General features: G+C 34.9%; 1 protein-coding gene across 3 annotated transcripts in view; it reads left to right on the top strand.

The window, feature by feature from the left end:
• LOC144432511 (quinone oxidoreductase-like protein 1) overlaps window positions 1-20,040 on the top strand; it is a 163,598-nt gene that overhangs the window by 59,092 nt on the left and 84,466 nt on the right. For all 3 annotated transcript variants that reach the window (XR_013480725.1, XM_078120733.1, XM_078120732.1), the window contains exon 4: window positions 1,824-1,937. Coding sequence is in view for 2 of the 3 variants with exons in the window: in XM_078120733.1 (XP_077976859.1) it covers window positions 1,824-1,937 (114 nt within the window). In the remaining variant the exon portion in view is untranslated. The remainder of the gene's footprint in view (window positions 1-1,823; window positions 1,938-20,040) is intronic.

The raw sequence follows: 20,040 nt of genomic DNA, 5'->3' as shown, positions 1-20,040 counted from the left end.
ACACTATTTGAAAGTTCGATGTACGGTACAGACCACAGGCACTCAAATCAATCTGTGTGATTTATTAGCACAACTGAACTGAGGTTCAGTAGTGCTATAGGGATCGCCCAGCGTCTGTGTGTATGTGTGTGTGTGTGAACAACTTATTGCCATGATATTTGGTGGGTCCATTACCTTGGGTGTCTAGTTGGGAAATTGTTCAAATCAAAATCATCGCATCACGTGTGTGATTTGGGTAAAAAAATGTGATTTTTGGTCAAAAAACTTAAACTCAGAAACTACTGGGCAGATTGGTGTGAAATTTGGTGGGAACATTCTTAAGGGGGTGTAAAGTAAGATTTGTTCATGACATGATGATTCCATCAGTAATATGCAAATTAGGGCTAAAAATGTGTCTTTTTGGTTAAAAATCTATAATTCCAAAACTACTGAGCACATTAGGCTGAAATTTAATGGGAATGCATCTAGGGATGTATGGACAGATAAATATTAAGCATACAATGATTTCATGAGTGATATGCAAATTAGGTGTAAAAATGTTCTTTTCCTCAAAAAGTACTTGGTCAGTGACTCTGAAACTTGGTGAGATGTTTCTGAGTGTTATTCTGCAGATTTTCTTCAAAACATTTTGACAAGATTGGCCCTAGCAACCATGACCACGCCCTTAGCAACAACCAAATGGCAGTATATTTTGGTCAAATAACATCATCTGGTAGGCAAGTGAGTAAACATTCAAAAAATGTATGCAAATACCCTAGCAATCATGACCACATCCATAGCAACAGCCAAACGGTCATGTATTTCACAAAGATAACAGCAGGGTTTAATAGACAATTGAATAAACATTCAAAAAGTAAATTTGCCTAGCAACAAGACCACGCCCATAGCAACAGCCAATAATCACATATATTGCAAAGATAACAGGAATAGAAAGACAAATGAATAAACATTCAAAAAATTATGTAAATGTGCCTAGCAACAAGACCACGCCCATAGCAACAGCCAAATGATTGCACATATTGTGAAGATAACAATGGGGATTAATAGACAATTGAATAAACATTTAAAAAATGCATGTAAATATGTCCAGCAACAAGACCACGCCCAAAGCAACAGCCAAATGATCACATATATTGCAAAGATAACAAAAGGGATTAATAGACAATTGAATAAATATTCAAAAAATGTATGTAAATATGCCTAGCAACAAGACCACGTCCATAGCAACAGCCAAATGATCACGTATATTGCAAAGATATATCAGGAATTCATACACAAGTGAACAAAAACATACACAAATGTATGCAAATATATCTAACAACATGATCACACTCATAGCAACAGCCAAATGATCACGTATATTGAAAAGATAGCAACATGGTTGGATAGGCAACTGGATAGTCATTCAGCAAATGAACACCTATTGTTAGCATGGACTAGCATATGCATAAACATTTTTAAAAACTGTACAGTTGTGCTACAACGCTATTCTAACCAATAGGTCGCTTGTTGAATAACTATTTTTCAGATAGGATGATATTAACAGCTATTACTAATGAAAATTACGACTCACAGAGTCAAAACATTTCAAGTGAAATCCAAATTTCCGTAGATATCGCATCAGCAAAACACATCTGTGATGATTTGGGATTCACTTCCAAAAAATGTTTCAAGTCTATGAGTACAAATTTTCATTTATTTAATAAATATGAATCCATAGTGTCTATTCTTGCAATATATTTATTGTTTGAAGTTGAGACAGCTAAGAGTACAAACTAGAGCATAACAATGATCTTGTATCTTCTATATCTCCTGTGTATCAGCTGGTTCAGCAGTCACAAGTGTCAAAGTTGGTGATGAAGTCGTTGGTCTGTTGCCATTGGATACACAATGTTCTGGTTGTGCTGATGTCTGTTGTATAGATGAATGCAATGTTGGTAAGTTGTTGTTGTCATTTAATACACAATGTATGGAATGTGATGATGTCTGTTGTATAGATGAATGCAATGTTGGTAAGTTGTTGTCATTTAATACACAATGTATAGGATGTGATGATGTCTGTTGTATAGATGAATGCAATGTTGGTAAGTTGTTGTCATTTAATACATAATGTATGGGATGTGATGATGTCTGTTGTATAGATGAATGCAATGTTGGTAAGTTATTGTCATTTAATACACAATGTATGGGATGTGCTGATATCTGTTGTATCGATGAATGCAATGTTGGTAAGTTGTTGTCATTTAATACACAATGTATGGGATGTGATGATATCTGTTGTATCGATGAATGCAATGTTGCTACATATAAAATTAAACTTGCTACATATAAAATTAATACCTGAAATAAAGTGTAAGCATTACAGTCTTACTAATGGGGATAAGGTTGTGTATGATCATATGTAGTTGTGGGGACTTTGGTTCACTGTTCATAAAAAAAAAAAAAAAACAGATTTAAACTGAATGCCTCCCATGAAGGCAAAACCATAGATTTTTGTTGCTACACACATTGCTGGAATACACAATTCTAAACTATAGCTATTATACATGATGTACCACTTAATTGGAAAATTAATTATATGAAACTAAAAGAAATTTGAAGCTTGCACAGTTAACATATTACCTAATTATTTTTAAAAAAAACATTAATAAAATATAAAGTTACAACATCAAGCTTTAAATGACACATGCACTTCTTTACCATCAACCATCAATACATATACACAGTTATCTGAAATTTAAAGTTTGCACTCATAAGAAATAGCCTAATTACCAAAAATCATTAATTATGCAAATTAGTCATAAAATTAAAAAATCAACAGGCTTTAGAGGATGTGCACTTTGTCATGGTTGATGTATTTGCCAAATTATATGGAATTTGAAACATGCATTTCAAAGATGTAGCTTAATTTATACTGAAGATCATTAATTATTCAAATTACTCATGAAAAGTAAAGGCTATGTCAACAGATTTGTAGGCATTGTTATGGTTAGTATATGTACCAATTTCTATGAAATTTGAAGCTTGCATTCTTAAGATAAAGCCGAATTACAGAAAGCCATTAATTGTGCAAATTATTTATAACTATACATCAACAAACTTTATAGGACGTATCTGCTTAGATATGGTTAAAGTTAACGTACGTACTAAGTTATATTGAAATTGAAGTATGGCTTTTTACCTTCCATAAGGGACCGGTCAGTTTCTTCGGCCTGGGGGGGGGGGGGGGGACCGGTGGATTGGGAGGGGGTCGCCCTGTTTTTGAAATTGGCAGTAGGGGGGGTCATGCTGTTTTCAAAATTGTGGATAGGGGGGTCATTGTGTTTTGGATTGTGATAGAATAAAAAAATCCTTCTTCTACAATGGCATATAGCAAGTTGTCTGAAATGTGGTACATGTAAATATTTGTTTTTCTCCCTGTTTCTTACATGAATTCTTACTTATTAGTTCAAGCATAACTATAAATATACATATGCATGTATTACCTAGCTACCACACTAGTTACAGAACATGTCATGTAAATGCTTGGCTGTTTCACAATCAGTGCTTCACTTATATTGCACTTTGGGGCAAAAGTGAACTTGAAGGTTTCATAATGGTAATCTTCATAGATAAAAGAAGTTAATCTAAAATGTTCCCTACTCGTCACTATGAACTTGTCAGAAGGGATTAATACACTTTCTATTTGGACACTACATGTTATTGACACTACAAATCACCACATCTCATCAGATTCCACTTTCTATTATACACTAGGTATGACCACCTAAAGTTCTCTAACATAACGGTGACTTTATTTACTATACATGCAATATTAATGCCACTATACCAATATTATGGGGCCATTTTTATGTGACATGGGAAACTCATTTAAAACTTACATTTATGTTAGCTATTCGAAGCTTGGAAATATTACCTCAAAGGCTATGAATATAACCTAAACATTGCCTTAATAGAAGCAAAAAACTGCAGATCTGCCAGGGGAAAACGCCCAAGGACTCCCTCACCCCCAGAGGTCACTCAAGCATTCAACCAACACTCAGATGCACCAACAACCTTTTTACAGTCATAATGGTATTAAACTTTTCTTAAATATTTTCACCCAATTCTAATTTGAGATGATAGTCTTTTAAAGATGTGAAATGTTTGCCAAGATAGTCTAAAATTGCCTTAAACTCCAAATCTCCCCTACCAATGATACTACCAGTAGATGTGCTGACCTTTACTACATGTAAATAATGATGTCATTTAACTTTTTAAGAACATATTTCAACCCTGTGTGAGTTATAAAGAATAGTTTCTGATACTTGATGGTGCTGTCTTGTTAGTCCCCGCCGGATGAAGTCCGGGACGGGGACTTATGGATTGGGTTCCGTCTGTCCGTGCATCCGTGTGTCCGTCCGTCCGTCCGTCCGTCCGTCCGTCCGTCCGCAGCCGTATCTTGGAGATGCCATTACCGATTTTTTTCAAACTTGGTACAGAGGCAACATACAATGGCATACATATGCACGTCAATTTGTTTCATGATACGATCCAATATGGCCGCCTAGCAGCCATTTTGTTTGCAAATTTCCCTGTCTAAAGCCATAACTCAGACATGATTGAACAGATCTCATTCAAAGTTGGTATTAGGACAGTGTTCTTTAACATACATGTGCATATTCATGGTTGTCATGATACGATCCAATATGGCCACCTAGCAGCCATTTTGTTTGTGAATTTTCCATGTCCAAAGCCATAACTCAGACATGCTTGAATAGATCTCGTTCAAAGTTGGTATTAGGACAGTGTTCTATGACATACATGTGCATATCCATTTTCATCGTGATAGGATCAAATATGGCTGCCTGGCAGCCATTTTGTTTGCGAATTTTCCATGTCCAAAGCCATAACTCAGACATGCTTGAACAGATCTCGTTCAAAGTTGGTATTAGGACAGTGTTCTATGACATACATGTGCATATCCATTTTCATTGTGATACGATCCAATATGGCTGCCTAGCAGCCATTCTGTTTGCGAATTTTTCATGTCCAAAGCCATAACTCAGACATGCTTGAACAGATCTCATTCAAAGTTGGTATTAGGACAGTGTTCTATGACATACATGTGCATATTCATTGTTGTTGTGATACGATCCAATATGGCTGCCTGGCAGCCATTTTGTTTGTGATTTTTCTATGTCCAAAGCCATAACTCAGACATGCTTGAACAGATCTCATTCAAAGTTGGTATTAGGACAGTGTTCTATGACATACATGTGCATATCCATTTTCGTCGTGATACGATCCCCCCATACCCGACCCATCCTTTATTGTTGTAGGCATGTTCCATGTCCAACAAGCAGACACAACATATCTAAGTCTGCTTGAGACACATTGACCCAAAGAAATTCTCAAATACCAGACATACATCCATTCAAACACTAAGTGGCAGGGGAATCAAGGAAGCCACTAACTTCATAGAAGAATCCCGATTCAAAGATCCAAAAAACATTGTGCTGCATATTGGATCTAATGACATTGCCAGCGGCACTCCCTTGTCAACATGCCGTCAGAGATATGAAGAGCTACTTGATACAACACGCAAGACTTACCCAGGAAGCAAAGTGTTTGTATCAAGTATTCTACCAAGGATACACGATGACAAATTTAATCATAACATATCTAGCTTCAACTCCACCTTGGAATTCATCGCAGACAACGTACCTAATGTGTTCTACATCCATTCTAACTTCAAAGACAGACATAACAAAGTTAAACCTTACTTGTATGAAGACAACATTCATCCAAATGGGAAAGGAACCGCCTTTCTAGTATCAAATATGAAGAGATACATATATAGAGCGATAGTGACTCAAATGAGGAAAGATAACCAGGATATTACCGATACCGAGATACAGGAAACACACGGAACCAGGACGTATCAACCAAGGAAAAGACCTTCATATACAAATACAAACTGGAGACCAAACAAGGACAAAAACAATAGAAACGATATTGTCAAGGAGTTATTTACAAACATAATACAATTCTTGAACGGATAGACTTACATGTGGTGGACACGGACAACTTATTGTAACCTTAATTAAACAGACAGTCACATGTGTGTAACAGCCAACAGCAGGTGCAACATAAGTGTAAGATTATTTAGCAGCTGTATCCTTTTTGTTAATCATGGACTCTACTGAAAGAGCTGCCTTGACATTTACTTTATGGAACATTCATGGAAATCTAAGTAAAAAGAAAACAAACAAGAATTTTATAGAGCTTGTTGAAGCCTATGACTTTATAGGGATAGTTGAATCAAAAACAAACAAAGATTCCGATTTGGAAATTCCTAGCTATAACCATTTTCACTCTTATAGATCAAAAAAACATAAAAAAGCATGGACAGATTCAGGAGGCGTAGTATTATACTACCGGTCTGAGTATAAATGTGGTATAAAACAAATTCCAAGCAGCAGTGAAGACTTTATATGGGTACGGTTAGATAAAAACTTTTTTCATCTAGAGAACGATATTTACCTATGTACTCTATACCTAAGTCCACAATACTCTAGTGTTTTTAATTGGAAGGACTCAAATCTATTTCATTTACTAGAAAAAGATATAGTAAAATATTCTAATTTTGGATCTGTAATACTAAATGGTGATCTAAATGCACGTACTAAAGATGAACAAGAAGTCACCACATATGAGAGTCTTGACTGCCCCTATGTGTCAGAAGAAAACATAAACCTCAGTAAGAGAAATGGTCAGGATACATTTAACAAAAATCATTATGGTGAACTGTTATTGGACCTGTGTACTGCATCAGACCTTATAATCCTGAATGGCAGATGCATAGGAGATAAAACGGGTAAATTCACATGTCACCAGCCCAATGGAAGTAGTACTGTTGACTACACAGTAGTCAGTCAACATCTGTATTCTAAAATTAACTATTTTCTGGTACATGATTTAAATACAATTCTGTCTGATCACTGTCAAATATCATTCAGCCTTCAGACAAACAGGACGAGGGCATCTGAGGTAACACAAACACACTCGATTGAAAAGAACCATGTCACTAAGCATAGCAGTAAAACAAATAGTGTTTATATATGGAATGAAGATTCCAATATTAATTTTTATGAAACTTTACAAAGCAAACACATTGCATTGCTAATAGCCAAATTTTGCTTGGAGAAATTTGATATCGAAAAAGGATCAGTAGACGATGCCTGTACCAAGCTTACTCATATATATCTCGAGGCAGCTGACAGATGCCTCAAAAAGAAAATAAATAAACCAAGTAAACCGAAAAAAGACAAGAACAAAGAACCAAAAATTTGGTACACAAAAGAACTTAGCAATATTAAAAAAACTATTAGATCACAATCACTAAAACTAAGCAGAGACCCATTTAACAAACAACATAGACAAGAATGTTATAAACTAAAAAAGGAATACACAAGGCTTGTTAAAAAGAAAAAGAAAGAATTTCAAAGCTCAATACTGACTAAACTGGAAAGTTTAGGAAGATCCAACCCTAATCAGTATTGGGAGCTAATAAAGCAATTAAAAAACGAGAAAAAACATGGCAACCTTGAATACATTAATGATAACAAACTGTATGAACACTTCAAAGACTTGAATAACACCAGTGACATAATGAACATAAACATGCAGGAAGAACATAGCTACATAACTTCTGCAAATCCATCATATCTTAACAAATATATTTCACAATTGGAAATCCATAATGCAATTAATCTTCTAAAAATAAAAAAAGCCCCTGGAATTGACAAAATTAGAAATGAAATGATCAAAGCAAGCAGACATATATTAATTAGACCCATACAAATTCTGTTTAACCTAATTTTGGACAGTGGACACATCCCCCAAAACTGGAACACAGGCATAATAATACCAATTTTTAAGAAAGGAGACAAATCAGATGCTAATAACTACAGGGGTATAACATTACTTAACAGCCTAAATAAACTATTTACATCAATACTTAAACATAGACTATTAGGACACCTAAAGGAGAAAAAAATTATCATTAAGGAACAGATTGGTTTTATTCCAAAATTCAGCACAGCAGACCATATATTTGTATTAAAACAGCTACTCACAAAATATTTAAACCACAGTAAACATATATTTGCCTGCTTCATAGATTTCCAAAAGGCCTTTGACTGCATATGGCATCAAGGCCTGATATGCAAACTCCGAAAAAGTGGCATTTCTGGTAAATTTTTGAATGTGGTAAATTCAATTTATTCCAATTCTTTAAGTTGTATCAAAACAAATAATGGATTGTCAAAAGCTTTTCCAGTCAAAAGAGGCATTAGGCAAGGAGATGGACTAAGCCCTCTACTGTTCAACATATACATAAATGACATTAAGAAGCAACTGGAAGAAACTAAAATTGATCCCCCAAGACTCTTGAATAATGATATACCCTGTCTGCTATATGCTGATGATCTACTATTGTTATCAGAATCCAGTTCAGGTCTACAAAATGCTTTAAATGCTGTAGCAACGTACTGCAAAAAATGGCAACTGGATATTAACATAGCGAAATCAAAAACAATTGTTTTTAATAAAACAGGAAAAACCATGCAGAAACAAAAATTCTACCTGAACAATCTTGAACTTGCAAGAGTCTCATCATACACATATCTAGGCATAAAACTAAACACTACAGGAAAACTCAACAAGGCCCAGCAAGATCTAACCAACAGGGCATTGAAAGCATGTTTTAAATTAAAACAATATCTGTTCTCAGAAGGCCAGATACCAGTTAAATTATACCTGCAAATGTTTGATGCCACCATCAGACCAATACTACTGTACTGCAGTGAGGTCTGGGCTGGTGATGTTATCAACATTACAACAAATTTAACAAATATTACAAACCCCAGTGAAAAAATGCATACACGATTCTGTAAATTTCTACTCCAGGTTAGCCCCAAATCACACAATTTAGCATGTTTACTAGAACTAGGACGTAGCCCGCTAATTTTATTTGGTTTAATACAAGCAGTAAAGTATTGGACAAAAATTAAACAGAAACCAACAGATTCTCTTGTAAATGAAGCATTCAAACTGGGTATAGAAATGGAGAGGGTGGGGACACAAAACTGGGTAACAGGTATCAAGCAGATCTTAAAATTAATAAATATGGAGGAGGAATGGACAGAAATAGCTACAGAAGGTGATTCTAAATTAATTAATATAGTCAAAGAGAAACTAAAAGAACTGTATGACAGACAATCCATAGACATATTATACAATGATAACAAAGGACAAAACCATAAAAATAAACTTCGTACGTATAGACAAATAAAAAAAGATACTACTTGTGAGAAATATTTAAGCATTATAAAAAATCCTCTCCATAGATCTGCCCTGACAAAACTAAGGATAAGTTCACACAAACTAAAAATAGAAACAGGTAGACACAATAAACAAGACATAGCCAGCAGAACATGCCCCATGTGCCAAACCAATGAAATTGAAGATGAGCAACACTTTATCTTAAAATGTAAAATGTTCACGGATGAAAGGAAATCAATATTAGCACACTTTAAAATATGGCCCCCAGATTTGTCAGACACAGAAAAATTCCTTAATATAATGAACAGTAAAAATGAGAATATAATTAAAGAAGTGGCTAAATACACATACACATGCTTCAAACTTAGAGAGCGGTACACTGTCAGCTGCCTCGAAAAAATAAATACATAAATATTTTAAACATGAGTCGTTTTTGACACCTGCTAAGGTGTATTTTCTTTGTTTTTCTCTGTATTGTTATTGTAAGGTTATTTCCCTCTTTATTGTGAATAGATCTGATGTCCAGATTTGGATAAAGAAACAATAAAGAATTATTATTATTATTATTATTACTTCTGCATTCAATTTGTGAGAGTCTAAAATATAGTAAAAGTAATTTCAAAATTGCATGTTAGGAAAATGAAAAAGTTAAGGGGTGTAATATTATATCATAATGAAAATGTCTGGGAGGACTTTAGTTGAATATCACTGAAGTTGAAGTTTACTACTCAATTAATTTTGCGACATTTCTCATTCAAGCTCAAGTTATAACAGTTTGGAGTTTGGTTACTCCTCTGTATATGAATATATATACATAAGTATTATTTAATTTATTACTAATTATGCACACTCCACACTTTAATAACTGAACTTTTAATAATTCAAATCTAATGTCTGTCATAATACTGTGGAGTGTGCCCTGTCGACAAAAGTCTAAATGTTTGTATATACTATTAGCAGTTCTGTGCAATGACAAAACATTGATCAGTGTGAAATATCCTCAGGAATCTATAGAGTTTGTTCGAACCTAAATTATTTATTTCTATATGCCAGTGTAACTGACTGTGACTTCACGTTTCGGACTAGTTTGGCTTTTACCAATAACGATCCCAAAAGTGTGGCACATAAATGTATACTCAAATAAGGGACTAGCCCCCCCCCCCCCCCCCCCCCCCCCCCCCGATATTTGTCTGAACAGCTCGCATCACGACCGAGCAAGGTACAGACAAATACATTGTTCTGTAATGATTTATAAAGTTGCTGATGACATTCCCTGAAAACAATATTTGCAATGCGTCTCACAATATTTGTAATATTATTCCGAAATCACTGCTGTTTTCAAATCATCGTAGACTTTCACAACATACTGTTACAAATATTCCATGAAGTGTTTAGTAGTAGTATTTCTACTACATTGTATGCAGCAGTACATTGACAGGTACAAAATTTTGATAATACAGTGTTGCAAAGTTTACTGAAAAGATAATCGATTTTTTTCCGACCCCCTGCAGGCGCTCTGAGCTGTGCGAGTGTTATAAAATTTGAGCCAGGTTTTTGAGCTATTGCCGTGCTTATTATATTGTGGAGTCAAATGATGTATCCATTCGTGGCAAAATTTGGCCTCAGATTTCTGTTTGCTATGAAGACAGGTGTACTTGATATTTAAGGACCATTTACAAAAATAAAAGTTACCAACGTTAGATTTGTTTACGAATTACGTCACTCTACCCATCAATGTCGCTCATCAGATTTCACACTAAATGCTTCCCATCAGAAAATTTAACGGAAAGTAAGGGAATTTATGATCGTAACATAATCAGGTTTCTGGCAATTTCCATGACTTGTTTAGAAAGATTGCAGTTCAATAATATTTGGAAGCAACAGCATAAAGTTAGTGCTAAATATTACGTGATCACAATCAATCCCAGTCAACCAGATGCACATGTGGTATGTTTGTGCCTCCTGTATGGTGTACGGACGGACTAGCCTGTCTGTCAGTGTCACATTTGCTTCTTATCATCAAGATGTTGTAAGAATTTGAAAATAGTCTGTGTCTGATCAACAAAATTTCTCTTCCACTAAAGTTTAGACAACATTTAGTTGTACTCATTCATGCAAACGTTGTTGATCATGCTTGAGATGTCACACTGACCTCGTTTCCTTCGACGTCCTTATGAAAATAGGTCAAGGGTTAAATTCACCTAGAACACTTTCGCTCGTGATAACATTGCTAGTCTTGTTTTGCCGCATAATCGTCAAATATTTTCTAGATATCTTATTTTACACTTTGGGCTTTTTAGTTTTGTCTGATAACCAGCCACCTTGAAAACTATGTACTCACGTTATTTGATTTTCTCTTGATTGCGTTCATTACCATCCACAGAGTGACACGAAGCATTTTCATTGTCTTTCAAAAAACTTCCTGTCCCGTGCGTGTACTGAAGACTCACTGTACATGTGGCATGGTATATCGTCTATGACTATTTTTGTCTTGTAAAATAAAATTTGAACATGCTGAAGAGAACTATGGCTAGAAATGTCTTATTTTTGTTTTATCTATTTATCATTTTGTTTTGACGTATTGACTGTACTGTGTTGTGACCATATATGTTATATGAAAATGTGTTTGCCATGATCCAGGTAGACACAACAATATGGCAACACTGAATTGCAACATCAGTACAGCGTTGTGTCTTTTTATGTTGATTTCGACAATGATATATGTTATAATTATGTATCAAAATAAAAGCAATCAACTCTCGGTAGTCTGCTATCATCGTGAAGCTGACTTGCCTTCTTTATTCAATTTTCGATTTCACTTTGATCATGAGCCACAAGCGGGGAACTACTAAATTGGTCAGGGAACCAGTTACATTTACTGCTGGCCTTCAAAACGTTCGTTGAATCGGTAAAGTTTATTGTGATGACCATTGGCAAGTATAGTGTGTATATTTTTTAGAGTGGTTCATTGTGCACGATTGAAATAGAAACAGGTGAAATGCACATAAAATCGTAATTGCTAATTCGGGTTGGAAACGTGGTAAAGGCAAGGTACTAACCAGTCTAACGCAACGTACTCCTACTAATGCACGAGTCAATGTAATGCCCGAGGGACCCCACCTCGGGCGATACGAGACAAATGTGGGGGATTAGACCGTCTTTGCCATGAAACAATGCCCGAGGGGGTGGGGCAATTGCCTCATATTCACCCCCTAGTCATTTTCACGGACGTAAAAGAGTGGTTGTGTGTCAGTCAGAATTTGTGAATGCCCCACCCATTAGAGTGGGGAAATGTTGGGAGTATTACTTCTTTTAGGTGGTGATTTTCCAGAATATCTTGCCCCATGCCCAGGGAGTGGGGAATTTGACAAATTTTATAAGACTAATTTCCAAATCCCCCACTATGCCCCGAGGTGGGGGGGGGGGTGACATTGACTACTGCATAAGGCACATGTTGAAGCCTGTATTACATGTAAACAGACGTGTCGTGTAGTTCTCAACTTGTCATATACTATACTATACTTGCTATACTGTAATGTACGATGAAGCAAACTGAATCTTTACAACAACAACAACAACAACAACAACAACAATAACGACGTTACAAAGAGATACAGAACAACAGGTTTTAGGTCAAATACATGTATCGGCCATGGATATACATGTATGTTATGCAATTCCCTAGAAAGTATACGTAAATAACCGTTCCCCCCACATCATCTCAGTTTCACGTTTGCTCGCGATATAGACATCATAAAAGTTCAGTGGATTCAGTGTACTTTATTAGGCAACCGTTTATCAAAGGTAACCAGTACTTATTATTCATAGAAATACTCCTCAAATTGATGTCATAAATATCCCACACCTCAACAGACACTCCGAAAAAACACTGCATATTAACATTCGCCTATGAAATGTCGGAAAAAATATTTGCAATGTCCCTTGTTGTTTTAACTTATCCATAATTTTAGCAACTAAGTTTAATGTAAATTAATGATGATTATTCCTCATCGTCGGCAAAGTCATGTAAACAATACATTTGTAAGCTGGTGAGTTTGTTTCTATCGTTGTCTATCTCACTTGTAATATTGTATGTGATGTGTGTACCGCGGTACCGCATGCACACATACGACAATGTAACGCACATTGCTACATTGTATTCAATTCTAGTGACGTCATTCACCTCGCGCACACACAGTAGTATTAGTAACGGACGCCATTTCTCACACTCGACACTTCGCAAGCCTTTATGATCGAGAATTTCTGGATAATTTATAAGTATTCCTGTAACAATGAATGCTACCGTGATGTCACTTGTCCCCGATGACATGAATGATATCGGTGTCTGTTATCGTCTGAATTTGGGACCCAGAAATACGTACATACGCATGTACACATATCGAGTTGTCACCGCAATACTAAACTACAGTGTCAGCAGACGATCTTTGAAACTGTCGGATTTTGAATTTCTATCCATAAACAAACGATATACAGTATGGAGTCGCGTATGTCAACTTGTACACAAATGTATGTGTACACATTTGGAGATTTTGTGATGAAAGACTAGACTGAACCAAGTTGTGTAGTTCGAATTCTCAAGGACTGCTGGTATTTAGGTATTTAGTAAATTTACAATTTATTCTGGTGATTTTTAGAGTTTTACTTTTAGAATTGCATAGGTTTGATACAGATAATTTCAAAAATCATGAAACCTTGTTACAACAGATATCACCAACCCATACATTCCAACAGCAATGATGTTTTTTTCCTAAATTTGAAATGTTTAAAGTGTTTTATGTCTAATTTTTCAAAAATTCACGTTATATGGTTATTTTGCTTACCATGGCAACCGATGTTATTAAATGACCGCTTTTTTGAACTCAGCATGACAAAGTACCCTTGGTAGTAGGGTCAATGTGCAAATAAAAAGATGTTTATCATATTTATAATGTTATTTGTGAGATGTATGTGTATATAATGAAAACATAATTTTCACGTCTACCATACATTTCCATGGAAACAGCTATCCAATTTTATACAATTTATGTTACACCAGGTAGCACTAACTCATACATGTCTAATACAAGGGCATTTTTTCACTGTATTATCTTTTTTTTCAATGTTTTATGTCAAATTTTGACATAATATGGTGGTTTTGGTTACCATGGCAACAGATGTTCATAAAATGACCCCCTATTTTGAACTCAGCATACAAAACTACCCCAGGTAGGGTGGTTAGTATTGAAATAAACTTGATTATTATAAAAATTATTATTTCTATATACTTTTTATTTAATTATTTTATTTATACTCGGTTTAAAAAGTAGCACAGACATGCTAATACATCCGAGATGTAAAATACAAATAACCAGATTTAAACTGAATGCCTCCCGTAAGGGAATCGCTAATTATGCAAATAACTCATTAAACTAAAAAAAACTATGGTAACAGGCTTTGTTTTTCAGACAAGCGTGCTTTCTTAGGTTAATGTATGTAAGAGTGTATGATACTGCTTAATGCAGTCTTAAGATATAGCCTAATTACCGAAAATCATTAATTATGCAAATTATTCATTAACACTGAAAGGTACATCAACAAGTTTTACAGGACATATGCAATTGTTATGGTTAATGTGTGTACTGAATTATATTGGAATTGAAGTATGTATTCTTAAGATATAGTCTAATTACGGAAAATCATTAATTATGCAAATTATTCATTAACACTGTACGGTGCATCAACAAAATTGATAGGACATATGTGTTTTCTTATGGTTAACGTATGTACTAAATTATGTTGAATTTGAAGTATGTATTCTTAAGATATAGCCTAATTACCAAAAATAATTAATTATGCAAAATATTCATTAATGCTGTAAGATACATCAACGAATTTTATAGGACAAATGTATGTTGTTATGTTTAACGAATACACTAAATTATATTGAAATTGAAGTATGCAGTCTTAAGATATTGCATAATTAGTTGATTTCATTAAAATGCAAATTTCTCTAATTAAACATTAACAGATCTGGCTCAAAACCTAATCAGGTCTAGCTATTACCCTAAAGATTATATAGCCCAAATTTCATTACAATTGAGCCAGCCGATTTTTAGAAAATGGTTTCACAGACAGGCAGACAGACAGACAGACAGACAGACAGACAGACAGACAGACGGACGGACAGACACACAGACAGGCATTCCCCTTTTAATACCTCCCGTAAAAACTACAGTAAAACCGTCAGGAAGATAAAATACACATCACAATAAAAACTTATATACCAAACAAAACAAACCAACAACAAAGACTCAAAAGACTCAGTCAACACTAAAACCTAGAGCTGATAAATAAAATGATGGAAAACACATTGCGAAAGAGTATTAAGGTGTCCAACAACACTAAATTACAAGTAAAACAGGGGTTGAGAGATATTGCCTTTCTTAATTTTACGTTTAAAAGATGCTAGATTATCAGCCATCCTTAAATCATTACTCAGTTTGTTCCAAATTACTGGTGCCTGACACGTAAAAGAGTGCAAGCCGTATTTAGTGGTATCAATTTTTCAATATATTATCTACCCTTAAATTATGAGTAGTAGCCCTAGGTGTGAGCATGTCAGTGATGTAAATAGGAGCGGTACCTGTTAATGCTTTAAAAACTAATTTAGCTACATTGTTGTTTCTTTTTTCTGAAAGGCTGACAAGGTTTTGGTTCTTAAAGAGCCTGTCATAACTGCTACTGTAGTCATGGAAGACAAGACAGAGTACCTTGTGATTCAATTTCTCTAGCTTATCAAGATTTGTTTTACTGCAGCCACCCCATATACTACTACAATAATTCAAAAGTGGAGAGATAAGGCTATTATATATTAGTAATTTGGTGTCAGTCGGGATAAATTTTCTTCAGCCGTCTAATGACTGCCAAGTGTTTGTTTACTTTAGTTCAAATGGAGGATATATGCTTATCAAAATTTAATTTGTTGTTAACCCCAAAAGATCTACATTTTCACTACGAGAAATGTTAACATTGGAGACATTAATGTTATTTTCACCGGTGCTTTCGTTACTCATAAGCATAAACTGTGATTTCTCTGGGTTAATCTTCATCAGATTATTACTAAACCACTGTGTAGCTGTAGATAGATCAGAAGTTAGCTTTTGCATAAGATCAGTAATATCTTTGTTTGCGTAAAAAATCTGATTATCGTCAGCATAAGAATTCAATTTGCCGGTTAAAATGAAGTAAAATATATCATTAAGAAAGATATTGAACAAGGTCGACCCCAGTACTGATCCTTGTGGAACGCCTTTGATGAGCTCGCCCAATCAGAAAAATGACCATTTAGTTTGACCCTTTGACTGCGGTTAGATAGGTAAGCCTTTATCAACTCAACTAACCCCCTTTCTAAGCCATACGCTGACAGTTTTGCACAAAGTAGACCATGCTTCAAATTCATTATAACTTGGTATACATTTACGACACCACAGCGCATCTGTCCTGAAAATATTATCGATGTAGCTTTTAGTTTCAATAATTTATTGGCATATTTCGGTAATTAGGCCACACAAAAGAATGTTGTTGTTTCTGGTCAGGAAACGTTGCCTAAAGTGGTGTGACAATGCACATTTTTTTGTTCACTGTTCATGATTAGTTGTGCAGTTGTCGTCCCTGAAGTAGCAATTAATGTAGGGAGAGTTATTTTGTGTTTTCCCTTGGATCGACAGTCTGCATTGGCTGGATAAACACCAGAAAAATGAAGATCAAGGTGGGGTATTTAAGTGATGCAAACTCACCAGAAAACAATTTTTTTTCCCTTGGCCTTAAAATAGGTTTACACTGAATTGCAGTGGGCTAGGAGTTCACAGACAGGTGAAATATTTATCATTGTTTCAATTTCGTCAAATATGGACATATCATTTTCAAATTTCACACACTAATGTGCAGATGAATAAAGGGAAATCCCATCTTTTAGATTTTCGATTAGACATTTAGGAAGAATTATATTGATCTCAAACCGTCTCCTTTTACAGTGTTCTTTTCCGATTGCTCCCAATAACAAACTACCACTGTTTGTTGCAAGGCTTGTAATCGTATATCTAGCTCGGTATCTCAGGAAATAAATACACTCTCACATATTTATCAAGTGTAATAATCTATTATTTATACCGAAACGTATGTGGTCAAAACATGGAAAACAGACCAAGCCTAGCCTATGAAGAAAATTTCGCAACAATGTATCAAAACCGGTGACCTATATATTGACCTCTATATAATTAGTAAGTGTACAGTGAGGGTGCGCCACTCAACAAAATCTTGGCAATTTTCCCGTAGTGATTAAAGCTTTAGCTGAATGTGAAATAATCTACATGCAACGAGTCGACAAACTGACCTGTAAACTCATGGTGTGGGACAAAAGGAATATCAACATGCACATGTCAATGGTTGTGTTAGTGTGACAAAAACCATATGTGACAAAGTTGATGGAATTGGAAGTAGAATTAGAAACTTTTAGGATTTGGAGCAGATGGTACGTCTGTCAGTCGAAATAGGAATGTATACACTTTACCCAGTGACGAAGTAGGGCAATAATACCACTTCACTATATTAAAGTTGTCAAACTGTTACGATGCTTACCATGAAGTATGTAAACTTTCTGATGCGTAATTATAACAATGTTGTGTGGGTTTGAATTTCGTTTATTGTTTGCCATGGAAACAGGTGTGCATATCCCGGGTATGTAGGGGATCACGAAAGCCAAGTGAAGTCAAGGATGGCAAGCTTTCGTGTGCTGAGAATAGGAGGCAGGCATTTGAACAACATTTTTGACAACTAACTTCATTGGGACTTGCAAAATCACAGATATAGAGCTAAATTTCTTGTATAAATCATGAAATTGCAAGATTATACCCTTACGGAAGGCATTTAGTTTAAATCTGGTCAAGATATAGCCTAATTACCAAAAAGGCTTTGTATGGCAATTTTTGTAACTTGCCATAAATAAATAAAACCCTTTAAAGGCGGCCAACACTGATTTCATTTTTACAGAAAACAGAATTTTTTGGATGTAGGTAACTTTGTTGATATGACAGCGTTGCTTTCAGTCATCAACACAAATGTAGTCCAGGGCTCAAAATTATCACTTTCTACGGTAAATCCCAAAGGAGTACTGTGAGTGTCTGGATTATGTTGACAAGTTCACAGTGAAGAAAATTCTTTGATAGAAATAATGATTTTCAATCACTGACATTTAAAATGATAATTCCTCTAGCACACTGATGACAATCAATCAAGTCTTTCCAAATGTTACATACTAAAATTCAAATTGGATAACTTTAAATAATTGCTAAGGATGTCAATGTCACTTTGTCAATATGAATGTATGTACTGATAAAATCATGCAATAGTTCATGGCAAAGTTATACAATGAATGTAATAATTTTTATGATTATATCATTTATTGCACCTCCAGAGACATATAATGTTTGGGAACATGCTTGAAAAGTTGTTTAAAAAACGTGAACAATAGTGATAAAAAACAAGCTGATATTCATTTGTTTAAAGATGAAGTTCACAAATCTATATCTCTCCATTTTTAGCTCCTGTATGGGAGCTGCGCTGATGTTGTGGCGATGTCTGTGTGTCTGTGCAGAAATTTTGTTCCACTGATATCTCAAACATTAGTAAAGCAAATGTTCTGCAATTTAATATGTGGCATTGTCAGGCTGTAACTTACTGCTGATTAGTTTTTGGTGAGAGTGGTTTGCATAATTAATGATACTTTGCATAATTAATTATTTTATAAATGGGGCTATATATGCTTAACGGCTGCACTAAATTCAACAAAACTTGCTACATCTACAGATCATACAAAGATATAACAGCATGAAAAGTTGTTAACTTGTGTCAAGTTAATTAAGGGCTAATTTGCATAATTAATGAATGTTTGTAAATCAGGATGTATCCAGAATGGCTTTATCAAATTTGATGAAATTCAGTGCCACAGATATTGATCATACAGAGATATGATAGTACTTAATGAAATTAAGTGCTGTCAAGTAATTGCTCATTTGCATAATTAACAAACTTTTGGCAATTAGGGCCTGTACCAAGAAAAACTGTGCCAAATTTAATGAAACTTGCCACAGATATTGATCATACAGAGATATGATAGTTCTTATTAATGAAATTTAGTGGTGTCAATGAATTTGCTCATTTGCATAATTAACAAACTTTTGCCAATTAGGGCCTATACCAAGAAAGCCTGTGCCAAATTTGATGAACAGATATTGATCATACAGAGATATGATAGTTCTTTGTGAAATTAAGAAGTGTCAATTAATTGCTCATTTGTAGAATTAATGAACTTTGGCAGTTAGGGCTTATTCCAAGAAAGACTGCACCAAATATGATGAAACTTGCTAAAGATATTGACTGAGAAAAGATATGATGGTATCGATTCAATTGCTAATTTGCATATCTGATGAACTTTTGCAGTAAGGGATATATAACCAGGACTGTACCAAATTCACTTTAACTTGCTACAGATATTGATTACACAAAAGGTAGGACAGTACAGAAAGACATTTCAAAGTCTCAGCAAGCACATTAACAACATTTCCCCTCATATGGGAGCATTTTCAGTTCATCTCTGGTTTTAAACATGACTACCTTGGTTATCATAGGTTTGGTAGGGAGAATCATACTTACTTT

This window comes from Glandiceps talaboti, chromosome 3 (genome assembly GCF_964340395.1).
Source record: "Glandiceps talaboti chromosome 3, keGlaTala1.1, whole genome shotgun sequence".
In the NCBI taxonomy this organism is placed as follows: domain Eukaryota; kingdom Metazoa; phylum Hemichordata; class Enteropneusta; family Spengelidae; genus Glandiceps; species Glandiceps talaboti.
Note: the sequence above shows the minus strand (reverse complement) of the source record. Positions and strands in the feature narration are given on the sequence as shown.